The sequence below is a fragment of the Monodon monoceros genome, unplaced genomic scaffold (assembly GCF_005190385.1).
Source record: "Monodon monoceros isolate NGI ecotype Baffin Bay Population unplaced genomic scaffold, NGI_Narwhal_1 Super_Scaffold_2, whole genome shotgun sequence".
In the NCBI taxonomy this organism is placed as follows: Eukaryota; Metazoa; Chordata; class Mammalia; order Artiodactyla; family Monodontidae; genus Monodon; species Monodon monoceros.
This window is the reverse complement of record NW_021703776.1, coordinates 91,839,480-91,852,389: the sequence shown is the minus strand read 5'-3', so window position 1 is coordinate 91,852,389 and position 12,910 is coordinate 91,839,480. Positions and strand designations below refer to the sequence as shown.

The 12,910-nt window shown below is 35.6% G+C and overlaps 1 protein-coding gene across 3 annotated transcripts in view; it reads left to right on the top strand.

Annotated features, from left to right (window-relative positions):
- BRAF (B-Raf proto-oncogene, serine/threonine kinase) overlaps nucleotides 1-12,910 on the top strand; it is a 159,476-nt gene that overhangs the window by 94,726 nt on the left and 51,840 nt on the right. For all 3 annotated transcript variants that reach the window (XM_029233176.1, XM_029233178.1, XM_029233177.1), the window contains exons 6-9: nucleotides 1,866-2,014; nucleotides 2,963-3,082; nucleotides 5,788-5,944; nucleotides 12,547-12,583. In XM_029233176.1, coding sequence (XP_029089009.1) covers nucleotides 1,866-2,014; nucleotides 2,963-3,082; nucleotides 5,788-5,944; nucleotides 12,547-12,583 — 463 coding nt within the window. The remainder of the gene's footprint in view (nucleotides 1-1,865; nucleotides 2,015-2,962; nucleotides 3,083-5,787; nucleotides 5,945-12,546; nucleotides 12,584-12,910) is intronic.

Below are 12,910 nucleotides of genomic sequence, written 5' to 3'. Positions count from 1 at the left end.
TTAGCATTTGTTGTAGAGCTGGTTTGGTGGTGCTGAATTCTCTTAGCTTTTGCTTCTCTGTAAAGCTTTTGATTTCTCCATCGAATCTGAATGAGATCCTTGCCATGTACAGTAATCTTGGTTGTAGGTTCTTCCCTTTCATCATTTTAAGTATATCATGCCACTCCCTTCTGACTTGTAGAGTTGCTGCTGAGAAATCAGCTGTTAACCTTGTGGGAGTTCCCTTGTATGTTATTTGTCGTTTTTCCCTTGCTGCTTTCAATAATTTTTCTTTGTCTTTAATTTTTGCCAATTTCATTACTATGTGTCTTGGCGTGTTTCTCCTTGGGTTTATCCTGTATGGGACTCTCTGAGCTTCCTGGACTTCGGTGGCTATTTCCTTTCCCATGTTAGGGAAGTTTTCAGCTGTAATCTCTTCAAATATTTTCTCTGGTCCTTTCTCTCTCTCTTCTCCTTCTGGGACCTCTATAATGTGAATGTTGTTGCGTTTAATGTTGTCCCAGAGGTCTCTTAGGCTGTCTTCATTTCTTTTCATTCTTTTTTCTTTATTCTGTTCTGCAGCAGTGAATTCCACCATTCTGTCTTCCAGGTCACTTATACGTTTTTCTGCCTCAGTTACTCTGCTATTGATTCCTTCTAGTGTATTTTCCATTTCAGTTATTGTATTGTTCGTCTCTGTTCTTTAATTCTTCTACGTCTTTGTTAAACATTTTTTACATCTTCTCAATCTTTACCTCCATTCTTTTTCTGAGGTCCTGGGTCATCTTCACTATCATTATTCTGAATTCTTTTTCTGGAAGGTTGCCTATGTCCACTTCATATAGTTGTTTTTCTGGGGTTTTATCTTGTTCCTTCATCTGGTGCATAGCCCTCTGCCTTTTCATCTTGTCTGTCTTTCTGTGAATGTGGTTTTTGTTCCACAGGCTGCAGGATTGTAGTTCTTCTTGTTTCTGCTGTCTGCCCTCTAGTGGATGAGGCTATCTGAGAGGAAATCATCCTTAACTTTCAATGGTTTCTGTTTCAAGCTCTTCTCGTGATTATTTTCATATTACTAAATAATAACTTTAAGCTACAATTTCTTATTTTATCAGTTTTAGACATTTACTTATGGCCAGTTCCATAGGGAATTAGATTATTTGTAACATTACAACCTTCCTCCTCTTTTCGCTCCTCCTCTGAAGCATTTTTGTTTTTTTGTGGGTTTTTTGGTTCCTCTGTTGCATACCTTTGTAACTTTAAGTATGCCATTGTTTCTTGTTCTGTCAACACCAGTAAGAATCTGTTAACTCCTTTCTTTGTAGAGTTATTGAAGTGTACCCTTATTCTGTCTTTCACCTCTGTTTCTTCCTGCTCCTGTCATCTCTGCTTTTACTTTTATGTAGTAAAGCTTAATATTAGTTAGTCTTTTATTTATTTTCCATCTTCTTGATTTACGAGTTTAATTGGTTAGTGGGTGGGAGAAAAATACATGTAGTCCATCTGTTATCTTGAATCCACTGGTTTTCATTTTAGTATCTTAGTGTTTAAGTCAGTTCTCATGATGTAAGCATATTAAAGATTTGTTATTTTAATCAAGAGTAAAGAAGTTGGGCTTCCCTGGTGGCGCAGTGGTTGAGAGTCCGCCTGCCGATGCAGGGGACACGGGTTCGTGCCCCGGTCCGGGAAGATCCTACATGCCGCAGGGTGGCTGGGCCCGTGAGCCATGGCCGCTGAGCCTGCGCGTCCGGAGCCTGTGCTCCACAACGGGAGAGGCCACAGCAGTGAGAGGCCTGCGTACCGCAAGAAAAAAAGAAAGAGTAAATAAGTTGATTTCTAAAAAGATTCTGACTAGTTTTTGAAATCCTCTACGATGTTTTACTTTGCAGGTACGGAAAACTTTTTTCACCTTAGCATTTTGTGACTTCTGTCGAAAGCTGCTTTTCCAGGGGTTCCGCTGTCAAACATGTGGTTATAAATTTCACCAGCGTTGTAGTACAGAGGTTCCACTGATGTGTGTTAATTATGACCAACTTGAGTAAGTAATCAAAAAATTTTTCTTTTCTGTCTTCCACTTTACATTTAACTTTTCTTAATGTGAAACTAGTATGTCTTAGAGTCTGTGAAAGTTTTCTGTACAGAAGAGTTGTTACAGGGAACTTTTTGAAGTGTGGCTAGAGAGTAATATGTAGTATAGCCAATACTTCTCTCTCAAATTATAATTCTGGTTTGCTGTACATTTCATTTATGTTTTATATTCTCTTTTAATTAATAAAGATCCCTTGCCCATAGAAATCACTTTTAGATGGTTTGTGGGTGTTTCAATTAAATTAACCATTATATTTTTAGACTGCAGATTGGGGAATCTGGTTCTGTCAGCAATTTCGTAAATTAAGTGCTCTCTCTCTCTCAAAGTTAGTGTGCCTGTCTGTCTGTCTGTCTGTCTGTCTCTCTCTCTCTCTCTCTCTCTGTCTCTCTCCCTCCCCCCCTTCTCTTCCTCCCTCTCTTCCCCCAGTCCCTCTCTTCCCCCTACTCCCTCTCTCAATAGATTGAGTCTATTTTAATCTTTTTTTGTGTTGTTACTGCTGCTGGTAAAATCTTATTACTTTTTTTGATTACTTGAGTAGAGGGAATTCAACTCTGTACTTTAAAGTATATCATAATGATATAACCTAATTTTTAGCAGTAGATACATTTTCTAATTCCTTAACCATAAAGCATGATTTTTCCCCTCTACTATGTAGAAATTTGCTGTATAGAGCAATTAGTTTTAGACTCTGAGCTTGCCTTTGAAAAGTACAATATAATTTTTTTACAGTAAGCCTTTAGACAAAAATACAACTAATTAAATTTAACAGTCCTTCCTGAAAATGGAATTTGATCTCAGACATTTTTGTTAATTCTTTAAGGTATTCTGGTATATGAAGCTTCTGGGTTTTGCACAAGTTAGGTTTGTTTTTGTTTTGTTTTTCTTTTTGCCTCACAGTTTGCTGTTTGTCTCCAAGTTCTTTGAACACCACCCAATACCACAGGAGGAGGCCTCCTTAGCAGAGACTACCCTTACGTCTGGATCATCCCCTTCTGCACCCCCCTCCGATTCTATTGGGTATGATTTGATTCCTGCTGTTCAGTGACATGCTGTTTGAGCTGATTTCTTTGGAACTTTTGGCTAATTATAAACCTTTCCAACATTTGGATTGTTAAATTAAGGATTTTTTTTTTTTCAGGTAATTTATCACACCAGTCAGCTAATTTACATACATTTGGTACAGATACACAGGGTTAAAGCTGACGTAGACTGTTTTAGGACCGTCCTTGAAAAAAATCAAGCAACAGATAATTTAGAGTCCCTGCCTTGTGCTCATTGCTTTATTTTTAATATCAGATATAGAAGTGTATGATTTCCATTTAGAAAAGTAACATCAACATATGAGATAATGGCCGACGATTTTAAAATAGTATATAATTATAATCTACAATTTATGATATATTATTTTAAACTGTGTGATAAATATCATCATGTTTACAGGAGAAGAGAGAATAGTGAGAGAGGGTAGTCAACATTTAATCAAGAAAGTGGGATTTGAACTGGACTGTAAAGAATTCTAGTATCTGAATGAGCATAGGAGCATGGTGATGGTGGGGGCACAGGGGCAAGGGGAGAAGGGAGGTACAAGCAGCATATCTTCATCTTCTAGTATACCCATTTTCTTTAGATTTGCTAATAAAATATATTAGATTTAATCCAGGTTTTTGCTTTTCTTACTTAAAGACCGGTGTCCTTTGCATACATATTTCTGACTTATTGTGTACTACATGTTGCTGTCATAGTTTTAATTCAGTAGGTTTCAAGAATGACTTGCTGTCAGTACACCAGATCAGTTGCGTTAATTAGACTACCCTATTCAGTTGTAGTAAATTCAGGCTTTTTCCACTTTTAAGTTCTAACTTAAAGTATGTTACTGCTTTGAGACTTTAAATCACCTGTAAGTAGTGTTTAAAAAGTGAGTGCACTTTCCAAAACTTTTTAAAAGCTAATATTGTCACTTCTACGTTCTTTTTACCTGCTCCCCATATCCCTTGCCAATGGCTTTTATTGGCTGTCTAAAGCAAAAATAAAGACAGCTTTGTCACAGACTAAAAATTTCTCAATTATCAGAATAAAAAGGACCAGTAGAACATGCTAATTTTCTTAAAGGCCAGTTCCATCAGCCTTACCTATAATTCTCATTGGTTTATAGCAGTTATTTATTTATTTATTTATTTTTGCGGTACGCGGGCCTCTCACTGTTGTGGCCTCTCCCGTTTCGGAGCGCAGGCTCAGCGGCCATGGCTCATGGGCCCAGCCGCTCCGCGGCATGTGGATCTTCCCAGACCGGGGCATGAACCCGTGTCCCCTGCATCGGGAGGCAGACTCGCAACCACTGCGTCACCAGGGAAGCCCCTATAGCAGTTTTTTAAAGTACATAATATTTTATTATTTTTATTTCCCTTCTAAGTGGATTCATTTACATAAAGTCAAAATTTCTTTACCTACCCTTAAAAGTGTGCTTCAAAGAAGCACAGATTCTTGTTCGGATTCTATTAACATATTTTATTTAGAAGCTTTTTGTCACTATTTGGCTTCTTTGGCTGTTTCAACCTTTATCTAGTCCTTTTCTACTGTATTTTCTTCTCATTCCTCTCTAAACCCTCTCCCGTCTTAAAAATGTCTTTTTACTCCCTCAACATTGTCTTTCTGGCTGTCTTATTAACCACTAGATAATGCTGATTAGTTACAGAGTTCGCATAAGATGGGGTGCAACAATAACCAATCTCTGAAGAGAGGCTGTTAGCACTGAGTCATTCATTGGTCCTGGTGGAGCTCACTAAGACAGTCACACCTCATCAGTCAAGTGACACTCATTTCTTAGCTCCCTAGGATATTCCTTCTGAGGGGCACAGACTTCTCACAGGTGCTTACAATCTATTCTCAAAACTTTAATGTGCTCTGTGAGTGCCAGGTTCATTTTGGGAGCAGTGAGAGATCATAGACTTTGTTTTTTATCCACAGTACCAAAATAGGTCACTCTGTCACCTGTTTTGATGGTTTCATCAAAAAGCAGTTTTTACAAATATTTACTTTAATGCTTAATATATTATTTTCCTGTGTGTCTTGTATCGATTATTGGTCATGGTAAACATTTCAAAATATGAGAGATTGACACTCTGAGAATCATCTTTTGAATTTGGAAATGATCTTTTGCTATTATTGTTCAGGATTTTAATTCAACTCTTGTATAAAGCAATAGGTATATCTTTTAGGTCATGAAAAACACATGTATGTTTTTAAAAGATTTATAATTTCCTAATATTGAAACTTCCCATAAAAAGTTCATTTTAGTAACTTCAACTATCAATAAATGGCAAAGGTAGAAAAATTGGCAGACATTATTCAGTCACTGCCTACCTAGAGCATTTTTGTTTAACTTTAAAGGACAAGAGTTTCTTCAGCTGATTAAAAACAGGTAATTTTTAGCCATTTGTAGATTTCTCTGGAGTTTTCTGGATAAGAATCAGTGTTCTTATCATTGATACTCCCTGGAGTGTCTGCTTGAGCAAAGCAGCTTTGTCAGTGTTAGTTGCAAGCACATATTAGTTTTTTAAGCTAACACTTTTAAAAGCCATTACTGCTGGATTTTTAATGCTTTATTGTAAAGATTTTATTTGAGAATATGAAAACAAGAAAATCTTTATATCATCCATTTTTCTATGTTATTATCTCTATAAAGTTGCTCTGAATCTTATCTTCCAATCACTTGATTTTTCCAGGCCCCCAATTCTCACCAGTCCGTCTCCTTCAAAATCCATTCCAATTCCACAGCCTTTCCGACCAGATGAAGATCATCGAAATCAGTTTGGACAACGAGACCGGTCCTCATCAGCTCCAAATGTGCATATAAACACCATAGAACCTGTCAATATTGATGTAAGTATCCAGCAGTGCTCGAACTTAGAAAATTCAAGTTTGTTTCTTTATTTTTTCTGCTACATTTATAATATAGATCAGAAATAATTGCCATCTTTCATTTATCACAGTTATTATAAGTGATAGACTTTTCATGAATTACAAATCAGAAAAGCCTTTTCATCTTCTCTGATGGCATAAAATATTTAACTGGCACCAAATTATAGAGTTATTCTTATTTTTTTCCTTATGACACCATCTCTGTAAAAGTCTTATCTTCATTTATTTAACAGATAATCCACTTGGCCATTTTGGGGTAAAGAAAAAATAAGAATACACTTGCATATTTCCTATTTAGATCAATTTGAAATCTTTACCTAAATATCTAAAAGTTTAACTTTGAGTTAAATAACCTTAAGGATTAATCATTACTTTATGTACTTCTCATGCAAAGCTACCTTTTACCTTCTTTACTTTCTTGAGTATACCATTGGATTGCATCTCTACACAAATCAATTATTTTAGTCTCCTTCTGGGGCTGGTCACTCTTGAATTTTTTTCCTTTCCCGGTTTATCTTACACACTATAAGTTAATTATGTACATTAGTGTCACTTCTTCGATTTGACCTTAACTCCTGGACAGCAGAAACCATTCCTAATATAGTTTCCTAACATAGGAACTATTAGGCACCTAACATAAGAGGTCATCAAAAAATATTTGTATTAGTAAAAGGGTTAGAAGACAAAGCAGAGGTCTGTTTCCCATAATATAGACCAGGGATCAACAAACACTTAAAGGGTCACATAGTAAATATTTTAGGCTTGTGTGTTATGTGATCTCTAATGATAGCTGTTGAACTCTGCCATTGTAGTGTGAAAACAGCCATAATACATTTTAAACAAATAGGTGAGGCTTTATTCCAGTAAAACTTGAGTAAAGCAGGTGGCCAGCCAATTGTATTTTGCCAGTCCCTGCTATAGACAAAATAGAAGGAAGAGATGAGAAAAAAGATGAGATACGCAGGATCAATCCAAAAGGACTGGTTCATTCAGCTATCAATACATCATCTCAGTAACTGAGTTACTGAAGAGAATAAAGAGCCCTTGCTATCTGAGCTGTGGTGGGGTTGGGATCACTTCTCCCAGAATTTGTACTTCAGGATAAAAAATGTGGGTTATCCTCAGTCTCTGTCTGTAATAAGCAACAAAACAAAAAAGCCACCAAATTTGTTTGCCTTGGAAAGTAATTGTATTTAAAAAGGAATTTGAAACTGTTTCCCCATGTAAGCAGGATACTGAAGTTACTGAGGGGTCATGTGTATGTTAGAGGACAGGGGTTGTTCTCATTATACCGACATTCCTTATGTGAGTGCTCATAAGGTTGAGTAAAGAAGCAAAAATTATCCTAACAGAAAAATGATCACTAATTAACAGAATCCCTTAATATTAGTCTCCACTCACATATCCCTCCCCATTTAATACCAGCTTGCATTCCAGCCCTTTTCCATCACTATCCAACATTTCAGTGAAAACATAAAGCACGTTGATTGTGAATATGACAACAAAAAAAAAGATTTTAAGGATTTTATGAAGACAGTGAAAAAGTCACTTGGTAGAACTACTCACATCTTATAAAGTCATTGAGAAATAAGGGTACAGCAAAATTAAATTAGTCCAGTTAACAGTAAAAGAGAGAAAGTCTATAAGGATGACAAGAGAATAGGGTTTTCAAGTGAAAATGATTTAAATATCATAGGATTGATGGAGGGCTTTGAGGGAATTGATGAAGTCCTTTAAAATTTTTATAAAAATGATTATGATTGTGATGTAAAAGATGAATATGAAATTAAGAATTTCAATTTGTGCTGTCGTAAGTTTGATATTATTACCAATAAAAACTTGATTTTTTCTGTATTCTAAGGATTAGCATACTGTTGAAATTATAACTTAAAGTTTTGTTGAATGTAAAAGAAAATAAACTTTTTATAAATCTTAATTTCATTTTTCAAGATACATTCCCAAGTCAGACTTTCTTCCTATATTTTACTATGAAATTTTTTCTCTATTTTTATTGGGTTCATTTAAAGTAGCCTTTTCTTAATATCAATTTTTCTCAACTAATAAGTCTTCTTCTATCTGGCTAGACCTGAATACAAAGGAAAAAAAAAATAGGAGAGGGAAGTATGGAAATAAGGAGATTGTGTGAAATAAGAAATCAAATCTTATGTTTACGTTAGATCTATTGTCAGTATGTTCAAAGTTGTTACCTTTGTATTTACTTTCAAAACTGACGTTCTTTTAGACTGTTTCTCTTTATGTCTTAGTGTTATTAAGTTTCTCCTATTCTCTTAGGCTTGAACATTTGGAGTGTCATCTTTATATCTTGCTTTTTCATCTTCCCCTATAAGCAAATAGTCATAAGGTATCACCTTTCCTTTTGATATACGTCTCAAATTTGTTATTACTACCACCATTTGGGCCCATATTTCTTCACTTGAACTACTTATTGCATTAATCTCCTAAATAGATTTCCTGCCATTGATTTCTCTCTGCCCATTTCCATTTTTATTGCTGTTATCAGAATAATTTTTTATAAGACCTCTATCATCATCTGTTCCTTTGTTCCAAAACTTCCATTTACTTCCCATTGAAAACTATAAGCCTTCTAGCATTTCATTCAGTTTCAGTCATTTCCTTCAATTTCAGTCATTATTTGTCATTTATTATTCCAGTAAACCAGATTTAATATTTACTCTGGTATAGGCACTGTGTCAGAATAGGGAATTAAGATGAATTAGCACAGTTTTTGCCCTCAAGGAGGTCACAGTCTAATGGAAATGGATGAATCAGCCATATAAATAAATAAACACAAAATATACAGTGATAGTTTATAGAAGGGGATGATAAACCCTACCTGGTTAAATCTAGTAATGTTTAGCAGAGAAAGGACAACATTTAAGCCAGACTGTAGAAGATGAATAGGAAGGAGTTGGAGTTTATTCAGTGTACTTGGTGGGGGTTTTAAGAAGGAAGGGCGTTTGTTAAGGAAATGGTATGTGCAGAAATATAGAAGTACCTTTATGTGGGTTGTAATGAATAGTTGGTATTGTAGGAGTTTAGGGTTCAGGAAAAGGGTGGGTAATGGTAGAGGATGAAACTAAGTAGGTAGAGTCCACACTGAAAGACATTATGTTATTATTCTGAGGTCACTATAGTAGTTGGTAATAGGGGGTCCAATAAACTGAGTGGGAAAGAAAGTGATCAGCTCTTTACTTTAGAAAGTTCTTTTGAATTAGTGAGAGATTTGATAGGCACGATTGTTAGGATGGATACTATAAATGGCTACTGTTAATGCTTACTATGTGCTAGGTACTTTACATAAATTTTTTTATTCTTTCCTCACAAACACTTGTGAGTTAAGTAGTAGTATTTTCCTTATTTTACTGTTAAGAAAATTAGATTTAGAGATATCAAGAAACCCCAGATCACACAGGTGATAAATGATTGAAATGGGGTAAAACCTGGCCTTTCTTTCTTATCTCAATCACTGTTCTATATAGTAGTAGAGGAGAGAAGTGAAAGAGATGAGAGGTAACAAAAGATAATGCCTAGGGACTTCCCTGGTGGCACAGTGGTTAAGAATCCGCCTGCCAGTGCAGGGGACACGGGTTCGATCCCTGGTCTGGGAAGATCCTGCATGCCGCGGAGCAGCTAAGCCTGTGCACCACAACTGCAGAGCCTGTGCTCTAGAGCCCATGAGTCACAACTACTGAGCCCACGTGCCACAACTTCTGAAGCCCACGCACCTAGAGCCCGTGCTCTGCAACAAGAGAAGCCACCACAGTGAGAAGCCCGTGCACTGCAACGAAGAGTAGCCCCCTCTCACCACAACTAGAGAAAGCCTGCACACAGCAAAGAAGACTCAACGCAGCCAAAAATAAATAAGAAATGGTAATTTAAAAAAAAAAGATAATGCCTAGAGTTGTCTGGCTTAGGTGGATAGATAGTATTTATTCTATCCATTAAGATAGGAAATGCCAAAGGAAGAAGAACAGGGTTTGTAGAAATGAAAACGTTAACTTTTATTTTGGACATCTTGACTTTAAGATGTCTGTGGAACTTTCCTTGTTTAGAAGTGCAGTAGCAGTTGAACTAAGGACCTTGAGTAGAGATACAGATTTAGAAATAATTAGCCTATTTTTGTCAGTTAAAGTCATGGATGTAAGTGATATTACTCAAAGACTATATGTAAACTGAAAAGAGGGTATATGCAACCCCAGTAAACATTAACATTTGAGATACAGACAGAGACTGTCATTCTCTGTCTCCATTTTAGGCTTCTCTTCCTAACTTTAGCTTCAAATAAGTAAGTGAAAGTAGTGTTGCAGAAGCTAAAGGGAGAAAAGGGGACTTCAAGAATGCTTAAGTAGTTGATGTCAGTTGCCATTGAGACTCAAATGAGATAAGGACTGGAAATGACTATTGAATTGGGCAATTACAATGTCATTTTTACTTCATTGAGAGCTGTTTTAGAGGACTATTGGAGGATAGCAAAACCAGGTAAAGATGTGGGATTAAGTGCCAATTTTGAGAAGCTTGGCTATAAAGGAATGATGAAAGGGCCATAGACTGAAGCAGAGACTTGAGCATATTTGTATCTTCAGGGGAAGAAGCAAGTGAAGAGAGAGGTTAAAAATAACAAGAAAGAATAACTGAGATAGTAAAATTTCTTGAACTTGGAAGTGATGTTCCTCAGAGGCTATGAGGAATTAAAGATGAGCATAACTAGCTCCGCAGCTCTTTACAGGCAGTATGACCATGGGCAGATGACTTAACCTTGAGGCCTATAGTGTCTACCCCTTGTAGTGATTTGAAAATGCTTATTGTTCTTGGCACAAAATAAGAATCCAAAAATTATAGCTAATATTATTATACAAATGTTTGTAGATATAGAGGCAGAACAGAATGTTTTTTGATAGCTTCTGTTTTCTCTGTCATGCTAAAAAAGGGAAGAGATATAAGTAAGAAAAGAACCCCATAGGAGATTGGCAAAAAGTTTGAAATAGCCAGTATTGGAATACTAGAAGATCCTATTTAACCTAGGTCACATAGATAAAGATTGTCAAGGAGCTTTAAGGACATATTTGAGATTGGAAAATATAAGTTTATGGTGGTTATTAGCAGTAGGTTGTCTAGAAGACTTTTTTTTTTTTTTTTTGCCACGCCTCTCAGCTTGCAGGATCTTAGTTCCCCGACCAGGGATTGAACCTGGGCTACGGCAGTGAAAGCGCAGAGTCCTAACCACTGGACCACCAGGGAAGTCCTCCTCTGCTTTTCTTTTCTGCATTCCTGTCTGCCCCTCAAACCCCAACACATAGATCATCTTCTTCAAATGCTTCACCAATGGCCAAGTTCTATAGTTATTTATTTATCCTTTGAACTTACGTAGCATGAAGAATCTTTTCACCCATGCTATTTATTTGGCAATTAACTAAGCAACTTTGGCACCTTTTTTATTGTTTTCTTAAGCCCTTATTCTTATATCACATAATTTCTATGTGTGTATATCTTTCTTACACTTACATTATAAGCTCTCAAGAACACAAAGTTAGTGAGACCACCATGATTTTTTATATTTATTGATAGTCACACAACCCCTAACATTAGCATCTTATTTGGAGATATGAGTATTTGTTGATTATTCTGTAGAAAATGTTAAATGCTTTATATAATACATTGAACATGACAGAAATACATCTGTAAAGAATGTGCTCTTTGTTTTAGCCTATAAACGAAAAGCTGCCTATTTGCAAAGAGACTTTGAACTTATTTAGAGACCTCATATTTAAGTTATACTGGGTAGATTAAGTTCTGTCTGTCAGGGTCCAAATTGCATTGCATTGCCAGTAGGCTCTTCCCCCACTGCCCTGCCCCACGTTGTGTGTTGTAAAAAGCTGTATTTTAATAATAAAGACAAATTTTTTTTCCCCTTCTAGTGTGTCCTTACACATTTATATTTTTATAATTGTATTAGTGTACATTTAATTTTGTATTCTTTTTTATTGTAAACATGTTTTATGAGTCAAGCTTCATAATTGTTTTAGTAGCTACATAATACTTACTAAATTGATACACTATAGTTAACCAATATGTCAATATGCCTAAAATAGGGAAATAATTTCTGGTTTTTTAGTATAATGGATAATGTTGCACTAAACATCTTTGTGCATATCATTTTTTTCTTCTGAATTATTTCCTTAGGAAAAATTCCCAGAAGTGGAATTACAGGATCAAAGGGTATGAACATTTTATGGCTCTTAATATGTGCCAGTAGAATTTTTTTTTAAGAATTAATGCAGCCATTGGTTTTGAATGGCCTGAAATGGATTTCAGCATTTCATCAGGACTAATAATCCCTTCAATCTAGGGTTAGGTTGGCGAGTGCTTCAAATTTATTTTATCATGTTCACTAGCTAATTCCATATTCTTTCTGTTTTGTGAAGTAATTTATAAGGCAGGTATTATTTTGAATTAACCTTTCTGTGAATGCTTAGTGGAAAATAAAATTTTATTACTTTCTTACCATATGCTTTGATTAAATATACATTACTATTTATTTGTAGGACTTGATTAGAGACCAAGGGTTTCGTAGTGATGGAGGTAAGTGGTGATTTCAATTTTTAAAAAAAATCAGGGAAAAATGCAATTGCTTTGCTGCTTGTCTCCTTTATATTTGCTTCTTTCATGAAACACAGACACAGAGAAAAATGTGCAGAGAAAAACCAAAAATTGTTTGCTTTTCAGTAGTATTTATCATTTATCTCTAATAAAATTTTAACTAATTCATAGCCAGAGAAAAAGAGAGGACATAAAAGGGAGTCTTAAATGTACTATCTACAGTTTTTTAGATGTTGTTTTTGAGGAGAGATCCTTAATTATTTTACCCACTTTATTCCTTACCACCTCCACTAATACTTAAAGATTGAG